At 32.8% G+C, this 17506-nt stretch overlaps 1 protein-coding gene across 5 annotated transcripts in view; it reads right to left on the bottom strand.

The window, feature by feature from the left end:
• Positions 1-3237: 3237 nt before the first annotated feature.
• Positions 3238-17506, bottom strand: part of LOC117106247 (dual specificity protein phosphatase 1B-like) — a 28524-nt gene continuing 14255 nt past the window's right edge. Inside the window, exon 5 of one of the 5 annotated variants that reach the window (XM_033247605.1) lies at positions 3238-3523. In XM_033247605.1, the coding sequence (XP_033103496.1) occupies positions 3381-3523 (143 nt within the window). In that variant the 3' untranslated portion in view covers positions 3238-3380. Of the gene's footprint in view, positions 3524-4952; positions 5051-14266; positions 16983-17506 lie in introns of those variants that run through there. The other 4 variants (XM_033247604.1, XM_033247603.1, XM_033247606.1 and 1 more) reach the window with 4 other exon arrangements.

Raw genomic sequence — 17506 nt, 5'->3', positions numbered from 1 at the left:
ATATGTATATATGTATGTATGTATATATGTATATATATATATATGTATGTATATATATATATGTATGTAGATACAGTATGTATGTATATATATATATTATAGTATAGTAATTTATAATTGATAACACAGAACATTTGAAGATACATTTAAATTTACTATATACTATTAATAAATACTGTAATAGTATTAATAGAAAAATTTTGTTTCCATTTCTTCAATGATTGTTTACTCACAGAATGTACGGCCTACTTAAAACCACATGGCTATACTTTAAAGTTAAGCTGTTAAAATGTACCATTTGTCTTTTCCAGACAACATTATGTTTGTGTATGTCTCTTCTTTAACCCTTTTGAACCTGAATTACAGAAGTGCACTACATACCCTATTCCCAAGTTAATTTACCATGGCGAATATAAATGTACAAACCAGTCACTATACTAAAAGCCACATTGTCTTTAAATTTCCACAAAAATAAACAGTTCAGTTCTTGTCATAAACACATGTTTTACGATTGATAAAAAAAAAAAACAAAGCAAAAATATGTTAGTACCTGTAGCGATGTCTTGGCTACACACTGTTCTACTTCGCATCCGTTTAAAAACGTAAGAACTTTCGGAGTAAATAGTTACAATGTTGATTATGCTCTGACATAATACAGTACATTTCTCTGGTATATTCTGTGGTATAATAATTAAAAATTACCTCGATAATGGGCCATTTTGTGATACAAAATACAACTACAAAGTTGAAACTGTGTGTGTGACAATCTAGATATTTTCATTATCACAGAGTTCAATCTATTAGGCCCTATTTATCCTCTTCTGCTACTTCTTTGGTCTATGCTTTTATTACCCTCAACTATCTGAAGAAGAGGGGTATTGCAATAGCACATGTCTGTGTATGTCCTTCCAGCCGCATATAGACCGATTTACTTCAAATTTTCATACATTGACAATGTTACATCCTCTAATTTGGCGCCGACTGGATTTTAGAATGTGCTTCCTATCTGTCAAAAAGGTGCTATATACTGTAAATAACCAGATTGAGATTGAGATGATGCTAGGACTGGTTTGGCTGGGCTGAGCCGACTTGAGCAGACTGGCCGTGGGCCAGAGGAGTTTGTCAAATTCTAGCAGACGGGCCAGCTGACATGCCAACTCATCCGATTGATGGGCTTGCCAGTCATCATTATGAAAAAAAATAGTATTCTCTTAAATGACAATTATGCATGAATCTGCACATATTTATTGCTAATTGGAATTAGAATGTGAATTTTTTGAATTTTTAAAGGATTTTTCATTATATTGGGAAAAAGGCTACAATTGTATATAAATGCTATTATTTTTCTAGTAGGCCTACACAGATATGGCGCAAGAGGGCGAAAGTTTGTAATCTCAGATTATCTTGTTATATCTAAAGATAGATTTCTGTAATCTATTCTTTTCAGTCTACCCACAAATGACTTAAAAAGTCTTCAGCTTAGAACTTCAAAACTCTGCTGCTCGTATTGTCACGTTCTGGCCATCTCTGGCAAACCGATTTTCTCACATTCAATATACACCTATTTTTAAAGATCTCATTGGCTCCCTGCCACTTTACGCTACTCATCCTAGTACTGCTTCTGAGAAGCTGCAAGAGGATTAACCGATCAAGTGTGAGTCAATCAAAGGCTGAACTTCACGATTACTTTTAAATCTATCAATGCCCTTGCACCATCTTATATTTCCCAGCAATTGTCAATTACCGCATTACTTCCCGGCCAACTCGCTCATCGTACAGCAACATGCTTTAAGTTTCACATGTCAAACATGTGCGTACTGGCGAGCGGGCTTTTTCATTATGTGGCCCAAAATTGCTTTGGAATTCTCTTGACACAAATAAATGTAACCAGTCCCCAACACTTTTTCACTCTTTTTAAGAAATTTCATTTTGTACACATTATAGAGAATGTTGCATAAAGTTAAAATCGACAAATATTAACCATACCAGATTCAATAGAGAACAAGGATAGCGCTGGCTCACTTTTTAATGGGATGATCCCAGACAAAAATAAACAGCATACACAAATGAGAAAAACATTTGAAACAATTAAAAATTTTTAAAAGTCAAATTATTTTGAAAGATAAAAAAATTAAAATAGAACAATGAAATCCTGGACCTGGCAGTTGAATTTGCAATCCTAGTCTGAAAACATGAACATGAACTGCAACTTTGCACTGTGGGCACTAAGTAAATGTGGCATGTATAAACGATGCAAGCTAGTTTTGGAGGAATAACTGGACGTGGGAAGTTTTTAGAGAGCAGCTTAGCTCAGTCGGCTAAACTGGTGGTAGCCACTATGTGTGCGCTGAACCATGGAGATCCCTAGTTCCCGGTTCCAATTCTTATCACTGCTTTTCTTGTGCCTTAGCTTAGAGGGCTGAAATGCAAGTTACAAAAGCACACCGTCTTTCGTATGAGACGTTCAAGCACAGTGTACCGTGTGTTTTTCGCAAGTATTTGGGAATGTACGGAGTATTCGGTACATAAACACGTCAGGTAGGGCAAAACATTATTCCTAAAATTATATTACTAATAAACATAGTGTAAACAAACTCAGTGTAATAGATTTGTTAACACATTATATTTATCTATAAAATAAGTAGATGTCGGCAATAAATAATTTTAATAGATTTATGAACTAAATAATAAATTCAGTGCCTATTGTAGTTTTGAAGGTTAATATTTTGCTACAGCTGCACCTGCAGCTTTTTATACTCTAATGTTATGTAAGAGTCTGTACCACTCATTTCTCAGATGATTTCGGACTAAACAGCTATGATTGGTGTATAAAACTTGTCAATAGAATTACTCCTTTTATGCTACGCATTAAAAGCATAGCCTCCCAGCGGTGCAATTTCTCTCCAGTATAAAATGTTAAAATTGTGGAATTGAGTTTGTGTTTAGGATGGTGTGAGTATCATGGTGGCCAGGAAAAACACCCTTTACGTTAAAATAGTCCTTTTATATCTCCTTACTGTAGCCATCATGAAAGCTAGTAGGCAGTTAGCATTTGAATTCAAAAGCATTTATTTTTATTTTCTATATATTAAACTTCTCACAAAACAGTGACAGATACGAGCACTAGTGACAACATTTTTGAAATCTATTTTATTGCATTATACTATAAAATTTATATATCTATACATCCTACTATGCCATTATTTTCCCTATTTCAATGTAAAATAAATTTTCTTTACGATTAGGTATTATGGTTTCTGCCAGAGAAATGCATGGAATCATAAACTGATAAAGGCTGATTTCTCAAATAGTGGTCTTTAAACACCTGCATGTTCAACGCTTGCAACTTGATAAGGAAATGTCAGATTTATATGATTCTTTTACCATTTTATAGCTCTCATTCTACTGTTTAACCTAATATTAATAACCAGAAATCGATTTTTGCAACGAGTGACTGGTTTGTCTTGCCTTTGCCACGTTTTTGTGATGGTGGTCCATCCAGCCAGAGCTGATAAATTGGGACCTATTAAAGGCAATAAGAATAAACTCTATAAAGTAGATCTTTAACATTAACAACTTTAACTTAAAACAGAAAAATGAAAAATCTGAAAATATATATAAAATACCTGATTTAAGGACAATGATGACAATGATAAATATTTTCTTTTTGTAACAAAAAAAACTTTAGCTTAGGTCCTGAAAAGATAGGTCTAGAATTCTTTTTTTTCCTCAAGGAAGGGGAGAGGGGGGAGAAAGGGATCAGGACCACTGGACACCAGATCCACCAATGTGAATTGCGAGAAAAAATGTAACTCGGTCAGCGACTGGATAAACACTCTCTTTCCCCTCCCTCTCCTCTTTCTTCCCTTTTTTTTTTCTTGCATTTCTTTCCGATACAAAAATCTCCAGACATTATATATTTTCTGCCAAAAAGTGGGGGGGGGGCAGGCCCGGCGGGCCCCTGCGATTCCACCGGCCATGAAATTAAAGGAACCAAAAAATAAATTAAGTAATAAATTAATCCAGAGAATTAAAGGACACATTAAAGACACTGAAATATAATAGAAAAAAGAAAAAAATCCAATAAGTTTAAGGGGGAAAGAAAGTAAAATTCCAAATAAAGAGAAAATTATTTATTGATACCACCATAAATACCGTAATAATATCTTGATATAAATTTGATATAAATCAGATCTTAAAATAAATATTGCAACAAAAAGAAATGGCCACAGGGACAATTACACAAGATAAGATGCATGAATGCATTGCATTCTGCAATTCTCACACACATTCTTTACAGTAGATTCTGTATTAAACGTAAAAATGGCTGACATGGTAGGCCTATCTTTCTAATGGTAAGTCAATCATAATATAATTTTTTAATATTACTTTAAAATAGTCAATTTAGACAGAAATTTTGACAATAAAGTAAACATTAGGCCAGTAGTAAATCAATTGATAAATTATTTTAGTTTATTATCTGTGAGATAAAAGATACTTTATCTTTAGTATCAGGCGATTTTGTGACAGTAGTGGACAAAATAATTATAAAGTTACAGTAATTAGCAAAAAAATATATAAATGAAAGTCTCATCGGAAACTTGACTAGACAGTATAATTGTACACACACAAAAAGCTGCTGATGAAAGAATTCTAGAAGATGTGATGTACAACCTTTGAATTTGCGTGAACATCTGTTTCTCTTTTATTTCTTCACAAGCATAAAACTAAAATTAATGCCCATCAGTTTATGTTGTGGAAGTATATCATACTGATACACTATTACTTAAACACAAAATTGCATCAATTTCGTGGGATGGACTTATATCCAAGGAACCAAAAATGTATAATATTGTCAAAAACACCACATAATTTGCAGAAATTGAAAGGTTTTATGATACAACGAAGTGTCATTTAAAACATATTGATATTCTATCGTATGACTGTCTTAATCGTCCTTTTGCATGTTAAAAGCCATTGTCAAGACATGACTTTATAAATACAAGCTTTCCAGGCAAGGTTGATTCATTTCCACGATTATCCTTGTGGTCTGAATAGGGAGAAAAGAGACCACAAACAAGTGAGCAAACAGCCGTCATCAAGACAACGTTTGTAAAGTACAGAAGGTTTTTCCAATGATCAAATTCCTCACTCAGTCAGTCAGTTTGTACGCACAAAGCTTCAATTTTATTTTTTTTTTAAAAACATTTTTCTATGAACAAATAAAAATATTATCGTTTTCATAAATCTTTTGACTGACATTCTACACTCAGCTTACAACTCCACTACCACATCGAAATGTGCATTGCAATTGTGCGTTATCATTGCATGAGAAGACATGTATCAGCGCACCATCGGCAAAGACCAGACGTACGCTGTAGGTTCGCGTGGCAAAGATCTGAGAATAGCTGTTACTTGACGTCAATGCAGCTTATTTACGATGTATCTCGAGCTGTGAACTCAACTTTTTTAAAGTACTGGAAGACGATGTAGTTTGTTACAGAATAATTTATTACTGCATGCAAATCTTCAAATTAGTGGGTGGGATTATACCCGAGTGCCTCATTTTGAATGAAAATGACTCCAAAATCAGGAGGTGTCTTATACCCGAGGGCGGGCTTCATGCGTCAGTATGGTAAAAGTTCATAATTATTTCTGCTGTATAAAATCTGGCTGATCTCCATCTTGCTTTGAGCTGAAAGCTGTAGAATATAATGCCTGTGGGTGCATAACAACCTTTGTTTGCAACTTCATGCCATAATTATTACCAGGGAATGAAAAACTTTCTTTTTCTTCTAGTATTTTGTGGCATGTGTATAAGTATAGAAAAGAGATTTATTATTATGTGATTACAGAAATCAAGTAAAATAAAATATGCACAATCAATAAATTTAGAAAAAAAATTGTAATCTACAGTAATATCCTATGTAATGTAACACAAATGTTTTGTATGATAGATTTTATCAATAATTTTCTGTGCAAGTATCTGAACTCAAGTTTGTTCACAATTTATTCATAGGTGGGCATAGAAATCAAATATCTGACAAACAAATTTAAATCAAGGATGAATCGATGTCAAGTATAATATACAAATATTGACTGCTCTAGATTCGGGGAATGGTGAAATCTATTTCCAATAGATTTCACCATTACCCGTTATTCTCAAGTTATCTTTTTAATCACTTATTGTATTGCCTGATTGCACACGGAAGGAATGATTAAGACGCTTATGTCTTCCTAATTGATGAAATAATTCTACCTGATTTACTGAAATTAATGATTAAACAGAGGATGGGACTCATTATTTATACATTTTAGTTTTTTTCTCTATAGCCTTATCACAGATGTCACAGCTAGACGGTACATCTGTGCCTATTACTTTCTTAGCCATAGTAATAATCCTCTGAAATTTGTTTGCATTATTTTTAGATAAACTATTTAGTATGAGGTACATAATTAACAAGAAATATTTCCTATAAAAAATGCCGCAACTTCTGTAGGTTATTCAATTTGTGTATACAGCTACTTCCAAATTTATTCTATGTGTAAATTTTGTTATTGTATTTAAGTTGTTTCAATAAATAAATCTGTAACTGTATTTTCCTATAGATCAATAAAAATTGTAGAGAAAACACCAGCAGCCAGGATGTCAATGCCAAATCAATCTTTTCTCTTACTGTGTTGCACCATTCCTTCCCCAATAAATATTCGATCTCATCTCTTAATCTAGATTACGTTGTTTTCCCTTGTTAGTTTTGCCATCCATGGGGTCTGTTAGTGTTTACTGTTTGTATTTGTTTGTACTCCTGCTGACTACAAGTTCAACAACCAGAATGAAAACCACGGAGCCAAACAGCATTTTTACCATTATTGTTATTATTTTTAATATTATTTTATTTATTTTTATTCATTCCCCTCCCCAACTACCTTGGCTAGGCCTCTTTACTACTGCCGCCAGTGTGTGGCTATTTTATATGGGTCGATAAAACATGGGTACCGTACGATATCTCGATAATAGCTAGCCTAACCCAACCCTCTTCAGCGTAATGCACCATATTTTTCGACATTAAATTTGGAATACCTTGGCTCTATTACTTGGCTACACGTTATTTAGTAACTGCGCATGCGCATTGTTTAGTTCGGAATTCCCATTTCTTCGTAGTAAAAGCTACCGCTACCTACAGTTTCTTAATGACTATTTCTTCTTGATCGTTACAGTCTAAAGGTGCGGCGCGAAAATAGATAAGCTATGACCATTATATAGAACAGAATACTTACCATAAGACTGATGGTAGAATGTACTACTAAATGTAGACATAATTATTGAAGACTGGATGCTACTGTACACCTCAGTAAATTATTTAGTCTTGGAAATGATATGCTATGTATTGTGGTAAAGTCTCTAGATGTGATAATCTCAGTAATCATATTTTTCCACTTTCCATTTCCAATCTGTTAGCTGTTCAATAATATATCATTTGATGTGTATTGTTATGATGTGCAATAAGTTTCTATTATTTCATATTTGTAACTGGATAGTGTGGCGTGGCCCCTGCCCATCGGCTTAGTGCCACACCCATTGGCTTCCATTTTGGATGACCTATTTCGTTTTTCTGGCTAAACCCCTGATGCAGCCTAACCAGTACTGCTGTAGATAAAATGATACCATATATCTGGCGTTGTAGGCCTCATAAAAAAATGCCATGACTCTTCAAATTGAGGTAGATTCATCAAATTTGAGGAGAAAAATTTTAAACAGATGAAAAGAAAACTATTCTGAGTTTTACAGCATATGCAAGGCCCTGTAAACACAAGCATTTTGCTAGAAATAACCCATCAATTTGAAAGCAATTAAGGTGGATTATTACTACAACAGCGACAACTTTTTTTTAATTCTTGGGGATGGGGGATTATTTCTTGATTAGTGAAATACTAATTATGCAAATGAGAAATTAGCATATTCACACACGTAACAAAAACAAGGCTCAGTCTTTTTATTACCATCTTGCATTCTGCCAAGTTTGAAACCAACAAACTTACCAAATTTTAGATATCATGATAATACTAGTCTAAATTAACTGGCTATAGTGAAATATTGATTATGCAAATGAAAATTCACACATGTGCCAAAAATGATAGGCTCTGTGTTCATATTACCATCTTGCATTCTGCCAAGTTTCAAACCAATCAAACTTTACCAAACATTAAATATCATGGTAACTAGCATAAATTACCTAATTAGTAAAATATTAATTATGCAAATGAGCAATTAGCATAGTTACACATGTACCAAAAACTTCTTCTTATTACCATCTTGCATTTTGCCAAGTTTGAAACCAAACTAACAAACAAATGATTAACAGTGACAATGACGACGACAACATGAAGAAGAACATAGGCAAAAGCATTAGCCTCCCTGGAGCTTTGCTCCATTGGGGAGGCTAATTAAAAGCAGCTGGTGAGTTTGGGATTAAAATACGGAAACAGAAATTCACCCTCCAGACTGGGGTCAAACGGTTTGAAACCACTTATAGTTTAAAGGAGAATTTAAAAACTGATTAGCATAATCAGGTACATACTGTAATATACAGTAGCATTTTTGAAATTATAAATTTTGTGCATGTTCGTTATGTAGGTGTTTTAAATTGAATTTGTGATGATGTGCCAACAAAGATTAAAAACTTGGGTTTTTCATTCAATTTAATTGTTCCTAGAAGAACGTCAGATCCACAGATCACTTTTATTTTCAGCTGGCACCATTTGGAACTCCCTCTCTAAACATATTGCTGTATCACTCTCATTTGCTATTTTTAACACCAAACTCAAAACACACCTTTTTAACATCTAAATATGCACAGTGCCTTTGGTTTTTACTTTGGTTTAGTGATACTAGCATTTCATAAATTTATGTGATTTGATACTGTAGTCATAACAGTGTAAATTTTACATTTTTCTTTTTAATGTATGTCAGTATATTTTAAGCCAAGTGTTAGGAAAGGAAATAAAAGATTGCTATTTTGGAGGCTTTGCAATGATAAGTCTATGTCTTGTGAGGAACCCTGCACATTTAATATTGACTAAAAAATAAATTAAAAATTAGACACTAAATGGGTCTGATTGATAAAAGTTACTTCTTTCTTCAGTGTGCAGAGAACTGATGAAAGTGGTTGAAATACTGAGAGTCATGGTGGGTGAAAAAGGTATGAAAATATGACAAGCAAGTTATTCTCAAACACAAACTGTATATTTAAGGATGACTGTACTTTGTTTAAAAAGAATACAATGTTAAGATAGAACTTTCTGCACAGGATCCAACAACTAAAGGCTAATACTGAAATTTTTATATTTTTAAAATTGAATAGTACTGTACGTATTATTGCTTTACGAGGTCCATGGATGATTAGCTTCTTTCAAAACTAGATAGGCTACCTAAATAAATTCAGTGAAATAAAAATAAGAATCACCATCAAATGAAATCAAATGGTAAACAGTTGCTTAAATATTGACAAATGATTTTAAGAATTATATCAAATCACAAATATTAAAATTAGTATTCCAGGAATCCGAACTGCTGATTTTTTTTAGGGGTCTAAAGCTCTCTGGATCCAACCAGTCCCCTTGGCAGAGACTTGTTTTGCTGGCTCTACTACTATCAGTGGCATATCTAGGGGTGCGTACGGGATACACCCCCACAGTCACCCCCCCCCCCCAAAAAAAAAAAATCACTTGCAATTTATTTTGCGAGTTACTGCCCCTGACCGTCAAGCCCCCTTCCCCTTCGCACCCCCCATCAGCACACCCATTTTAAGACTTTTATATTGTATGCCACTGACTTCTATAGGCTCCATCAATAGTAACACTGCCTACTGTACTGTATATTGGTGGTACTAATAATAGACACAGTCTTTGTCAGTCACAGGCATTTGATTGAAACAGTACAGGTGTGGCAAAAGCGTGTCAGCAAACACTAAGTAGATATGTAGACAAACTTAATTGTTGTCAAACAATGACAAATGGTACATTTTGACAGCTCAACATTAAATTAGTGCTGTGGCCGTAAGTAGATGTTGCATTACGTCAACATTCACCGAAGGAATGAAAAAGAGAGATTTAAGTTTGGTAATAATATAAGCAAGCTAAATCTAACCAATTGATGAGTAACTGTCGTTTATGAAGATGAAAATACTTGTATGAAAAACTTGCATTCTAGAAATTATCCTGTAAAATATTACCAAGAATAATTGAGGCTTGCTTTCCTTAAACTAGAATCAGTGACCAAGAAATACAGTGAATCAACTTACTACTTGCCAAAGTTATGAGTAAATGTATTACAGCTTCTCTGTAAAAGTACTGTATGCAATACTGTCGCATTCTTATGAATATTACTCAGTTTAACAATGGCAAGCCTTAATTAGTTTAATTTTTGGTATAATAATAATGGAGAAATTTAATAATAATAATAATAATAATAATAATAATAATAAAGGTTGCATCTAAAACTTTTCTGAGCACAATTACCTAGGTGTATGCTAAACCTAGAGCCCTGAAATGATTTTCAAGTCTCGTAATGACTGATAAACATACAGTAAGCCAGAATAAGGTCAACATTTGTATACCATCATACAAATACTCAACTACAGTACAAGAAGTTTTCACATATATACAATGTACCATTGGATTTGCTCAAAATGTTGGCAGCAATTATTAATTGATGACACCTATCCACTAAATTGTAACTTACATGATTTAAAGCATGCCAAGCAACATAGAGTACTGTATCCATCCCATTAACTACAATTAATTCACAGCTTGTCGCCAGTATTCTCCCTGATGATTTCAATAAAGGGGCTGTCAGACAACCCACCTTTTTCGTCTGATCAGTCACGTGATCTGTATGAGGTACTCTGCTTTGTTATTGTTTTGACTGTGAGTTATTAAACTGCAAAAAGCTCAGCAACAAATTTTTTTGCTGAATGAGTCTGTTGTAAACAAAACTATAATTGCTGTTTCTGTATTTTTTGATGAGAAATTTCTTTACCAAATCACTAACAAATGTTTCTATATTTGTCATAAGAATATAGTCTGCATTTTTTTTTGTGGTTCAAAGTAGGATTGTGGATTGTACAAAAACCTCCTTGGCAGAACTAATCCCTAGGCCTTCGCTGGTCTAGCATTGCACAAGGATATGATTTCAAGTTTAAAATCACAGCTTAAAATCTTAAGGGCCCCAATGGAAATAAGTTTTATATATTGTAAAACTTTCTTGGGTTACCCAAGGAATTAATGTCTTAATAATAATAATAATAATAATAAAGGTTGTATCTAAAACTTTTCTGAGCACAATTACCTAGGTGTATGCTAAACCTAGAGCCCTAAAATGATTTTCAAGTCTCGTAATGACTGATAAACATACAGTAAGCCAGAATAAGGTCAACATTTGTATACCATCATACAAATACTCAACTACAGTACAAGAAGTTTTCATATATATACAATGTACCATTGGATTTGCTCAAAATGTTGGCAGCAATTATTAATTGATGACACCCATCCACTAAATTGTAACTTACATGATTTAAAGCATGCCAAGCAACATAGAGTACTGTATCCATCCCATTAACTACAATTAATTCACAGCTTGTCGCCAGTATTCTCCCTGATGATTTCAATAAAGGGGCTGTCAGACAACCCACCTTTTTCGTCTGATCAGTCACGTGATCTGTATGAGGTACTCTGCTTTGTTATTGTTTTGACTGTGAGTTATTAAACTGCAAAAAGCTCGGCAACAAATTTTTTTGCTGAATGAGTCTGTTGTAAACAAAACTATAATTGCTGTTTCTGTATTTTTTGATGAGAAATTTCTTTACCAAATCACTAACAAATGTTTCTATATTTGTCATAAGAATACAGTCTGCATTATTTCTATGGTTCAAAGTAGGATTGTGGATTGTACAAAAACCTCATTGGCAGAACTAACCCCTAGGCCTTCGCTGGTCTAGCATTGCACAAGGATATGATTTCAAGTTTAAAATCACAGCTTAAAATCTTAAGGGCCCCAATGGAAATAAGTTTTATATATTGTAAAACTTTCTTGGGTTACCCTAGGAATGTAAATGGAGTCTGACCACAATTTACAGAAAGTTACAGTACAGCTTCGCTATTTGGTACGTTTTGATTTAATACCTCATACGGATGACGTCACTACCCCAAAGTAACCAAGCAAAAAAAGTCAATTCTTGAAAACCTTCACTCATTGGATCTAAATACAGTACCACATTTTATTTCACTGCATCTCAAATAAAATCAAACAAGGTTGTAGCAGTACTATTGATGACAGCAAAAGTTTTAATTAGAAGCATTTAGTTTATCTAGTGAAAGTTTCTACTAAAAAATTAAGCTAGACATGACAAATGGAACATTCTCAACTGAATTCTGAAGGAAACTGCTTTGGCTGTAAGTTATTGCTTGAAAAAAGGGTAGAAATATCCAATCATGTTTTTAACAGAACATCAAAGACAACATTTAAAGCCTAACATTCACGGGCAAGTAAAAAATGGAGGAATACATAGACAGACCCCTTTCAGTGTTTACACTGGCCTGGCTAAAATGCTGCCGGTGCACGATCCTGCTAGGCAAAAGAAAGATAAAACTTCATTACACGACACTGCCATTTTAAAGAATTTTTTTTGTCAATTCCTAATATATATAACTATGCCATATATGAATGAAATTCAGAAGCATTTACAGAAATCAACCAATCAAAACAGTCCATATAAAATAGTCAATAGGTCTTTAAAGTGAGTGTGACTAAGTAATAAATTAGTTAACACATTTGCTGCCAGTGACGAATATACTCATCCCACAGGGAGTAGCTGAGGTTGCTAGGTATGACTATAAGCATCAAAGCCTGGGGTAACATTCTATCATTTATTACTTCGATGTTCACTGTAGAACCAAATACATGTAGGTCAGGGAAGATACACCTAGACAATAAAATACCATACCGTACGTTATTAAGTATGTTATTGTGTTCTGTTGCTGGCAGTACAACTTTTTTATTTGAATTTTTGCATCAACACCGCCCTCCCCTTCCCCACCAAAGACCAAAATCAGTCTATGCCCTATTTTGGCACAGACAGAACCTAAAAAAGGTCTGTCTGTAAACAAGTTTAAATTAATGAATAAAACTAATAATGGAACAATATTAACTGATCATGATCAAATGAAAAACTAGGTAAAACAATGATAGATCTTTGGACTGAAAAATCCTCCAAAGAACTATCATCATCATTTACCTAATTTTTAATTTGATCACAATCAGTTATTCATTTCATTGCACCCTTAAGCTTGTTTATTTGTTTAATCAAACTAATTAATTACTTAGTCATGAACACTCAATCTAGAACCCCATTAGCTGGACTGTTTTGATTGGGTAATATCTGTAACACTTCTGGAATAACTGATCTAAATAAAGATCAAAATATTTAATTACAATAACAAGTCTCACTTATTTGGAATATGTTTTATATTAAGTTATCTAATTCTTATCAGTGGACTGCTTTTTGTTACATAATAATAAATATATGAAATTTTGTGTCAAACATTTTACTTTATCATCTTTTCATTTCATATCATATCATTTCATTAAAATCTGATCTTCAGTAACCCAAGTCCATACCTCATTCTAATCTTTAATAAAGCTGGTGAATTTGTTATAAACGAGTCTAAACACATGACATTTAACCAGCAATTTATGTTATTCTTACACTTGTACTTCAACATCAATGTATTGTATACACTATTATTTTATTAAGGTCTGACCTTCAAAAACTTAAATCCATATCCCTGGGGGCCTGTTGTTTTTGTCATTACAAACTATAACACCTAATAAAGGGCTCTTTTTTATGACTCCGCTGACCTTACAACAGACAGATTTTTGACGCTGCAGGTACGTGTTGATATCAGACAACAGAATTTCCCAAATCAAGCTTTATACCTCCAAGCAAAAAACAATAAAAACTAGGCCTTTTAAATTACTGTCACTGTACACAAACACATCAACATAGGTGGTATAAATCAACATAGGTGGTATACATGTTCAAATTTAGTAGTGGTATACCCCTTTAAAAAAAAATTAAAATCTTTTGGCTGGGGACCCAAATTTTAACCTTGGTATTACCAAAGCAACCTCTGTTAAATATATCTCATTCACCAGAAAAACACATTTTTATATTTAAAAAACAAAAGTGCAGGATACCTCTCTGATAAATGTTGAAGAAATCAATTTTAATGGAAATAAATTATATTTTGGGTGGTACAGTAAATACCAACCATATATTTTCAGGTGATGTGTTTACAACCATAGTTCAGTGGTTCTGCTTGCTACAGACTATTTATTTTATGTCTTTGCAATATATTTTCTGAATAGTCTCAAAGACTACTTTGTAGTACACATGTAGAAACTATAAAAACTTTAATGAAACTAAATTTAGAATTGATATACTAAATGCAAATTGGACTGAAATTACAAAGTACACAAATGTCAATGACGCCGTTCGTATTTTGAAGAAAAGTTTTTTAATATTGCTAATATTGAACGTACCTATATTATGTAAAAGAATGAGAAACAAATCTAGTTCATGGCTAACTCAGACCTTTTACAGATTATGAGAGAAAGAGATGCTTCAAAACGAAAAGCCAGTAAGAGAAATGAGCCCCATATGTGGACGGAATATAGAAAATTAAAAAACAAAGTTAAGTCTAAACTTTGAAAATTGCCAAATACAAAAGACCCAAAAAAGATTTTGGATTTACCAGGTAAAAATAAAAATGTAAATATAAATAGTATTAAAACTACTAACACTGACAAAACAAATCCAAAACATTTTATTCTTAATTATACTAACGCTACTAATAATATGACTAATGATAATGATGACAAAATTATATTTGACAATGTTGACATGTAGGTTATGTACATACACTATTAAACTCGCTTTCATCAAGTAAAGGTCACTGGAACTGATGAAATACCAGCTAGACTTTATATTAAAATTGTCATTGATATAATATCAATAATAAAATTTGTAATTTTTTGGACCAAAAACGTATGCTATATGAAAATCAATCTGGCTTTATGATACTCAACATCCACTGCATTTTTGATCATCACAAAAAACTGGAGATGCAACTAGGTTACTATATAGGACTCCCCTGAAAATCTGCCATGCTGAGTGGGACTCCCTTTTTAAATTAATAAAGAAAAAAAGAAAGTATTGATTGGCTTGAAAAAGGCATTTGATACTGTAACCCATAAACTAATCAATACACTTTAAAATATTTCAATTTTCAAAAAAGTGGTTTTATAACTACCTTCAAAACCGTGTTCATATAACTAAAGTAAATGGAGAAAATTCTGATGAATGTCATAGATCATTTAGGATCCCACAGGGGTCTATACTAGAAACTCCTGCTTTTCCTTCTCTGTGTAATGATCTGCCTACAGCTGTCCATAAATACACTACTTCTATGTATGCTGATGATACTGCAATATATTATACAGATAAAAATATTGACAACCTTACTTATACAATTAATAATGATTTGGTAACTCAAGCGATGGCTCATAGCAAATAAACTAATTTTAAATATTAAAAAAAACATAGAGCATATAATAGGCACAAGGTAAAAATTAGCTAAATTATCAAATGTTCAGATAAATATTAACATCAGTGGAGAGCCTATTATACTTTTCAGTCAATGTAAAAACTTTGGTGTACTAGATAAGAACCTTTCTTTGTGTCCACAAATAGAGCACGTAAAATCAAAGGCTTTGCAGAGCTTATACTATCTAAAAAAAAAAACCAAGTCAAATTCTTCCCAATGTCGATTGCAAACTATACAAATCACTCATGGCACCACACCTTGAATATTGCCATGTTGTATAGGGATGTACTGTACAAATCAAACACAAAGTAAAACACTCCAAATCCTTCAAAACCATGCAGCTAAAATAATTTTAAACAATCAAAAAGTGTTCTAGCAATCAAGCTCTGCAAAGCCTTAAATTTGATGATTTTAGACCAAAGGTTATATAAATGAAGCCATGACTATGTTTAAGACAATGGATAACCTTGCATCTTTTATTTATCTAACAGGTGTCTTTAAAAATAATTACTATGATATAAGAACTAAACCAGAATTAATACTGCCAAAACCAAAAACTGAATACAAAAAGAGAAGTTTGTCATACAGAGGTGCAAAACTTTGGAATGAAATTAACAATGATGTAAAAACTGTTAAGAAATTGTCTTTTTATTTAAAAAGCATATCCTTGCGACATTGTTAATACACTTAACAGAATTTTTTCTAATAGCACCACTGCGATAGTTTGTAACATAAACTACTGCATTCTTGTTTTGTTTTCCAGTTAATTTGTGTAAAAGTATAATTAAGTTAGTTTCAGATGTAAGTCTTGTTAAGATATTTGGTAATCTAAACAATTGTTTGATTAGTTAATTTTAAGTCATTCATTTCTTTAAAGTTTCTTTTGATTTTCTAGTTATTGTAAATTTGTGTATACACAGCCTTGCAGAAGAACAACTGTTAGTTGAGAAAAGTTTCCGTGTTTTTAAATAAAGCTTATTATTATTATTATTATTATTAATATATTATTATTATTATTATTATTATTATTATTATTATTATTATTATGCCACACACTGAGCAGGGTCCCCAAATCTCTTGTCACGGGGATACCTCCATGGAATTCGGCACCATCTCCTATACCGTAGTCCAGCAATCAAACAAAAGTTTCTCAGAAAGTAACTCATCTCCTCCTACAAACTTTGCTAACTGCATTATTATATTGCCTCCTGAAAGCCAGCTGGTCATGGATTTCACCATGCACAGCAACTTAAAAGAATTGTTACCAAACTAGATCTCTCCAATGTGCTTCTTCCAACAGATTGCATCAATAAAACCTAATGAAGAAATATAATTTGTCCATAAAGGCAGGTCCTCAAAAGGCAAACAATCATTGAGCGCCATGCAACAAAGAAACCATGCGAAGGCTGCGAGAGTTGACATATGCATGAAATGACACGCCTCCAATTATATGTTTGGCTATTCTCAATGTTACGGCAAAAATTGAATGGTGGATTAGAAAAAAAGTTGGCTAGAATTATTTTATTACGAGGGCAAGTCTCCAGCAGGGAGCTTACTTTTGTATTTCTTCTACAGGAAAGCATGTACTTCATTCAACCAATATGTTCTACTGGCAGTAGAATAGTTTAAAATACTTGTCCTAGTTGACCTAAACATATCATTTTGAATTTTGCATAAAATGACAAATCTTCTGTGTTGTAGTGAATTCCATTCATGTATCTAAGTTCACTTAATATGTACAGTATATTAGGAATCTGACAAATGTAACTATAAATCACGATACAAGTATTTGATTTCCATAAAAAATGTTATAGTACATAATTTGAATTTGAATTATATA

The sequence above is a fragment of the Anneissia japonica genome, unplaced genomic scaffold (assembly GCF_011630105.1).
Source record: "Anneissia japonica isolate Jap-2015-1 unplaced genomic scaffold, ASM1163010v1 scaffold1356_len1145284_cov175, whole genome shotgun sequence".
In the NCBI taxonomy this organism is placed as follows: Eukaryota; Metazoa; Echinodermata; class Crinoidea; order Comatulida; family Comatulidae; genus Anneissia; species Anneissia japonica.
Note: the sequence above shows the minus strand (reverse complement) of the source record. Positions and strands in the feature narration are given on the sequence as shown.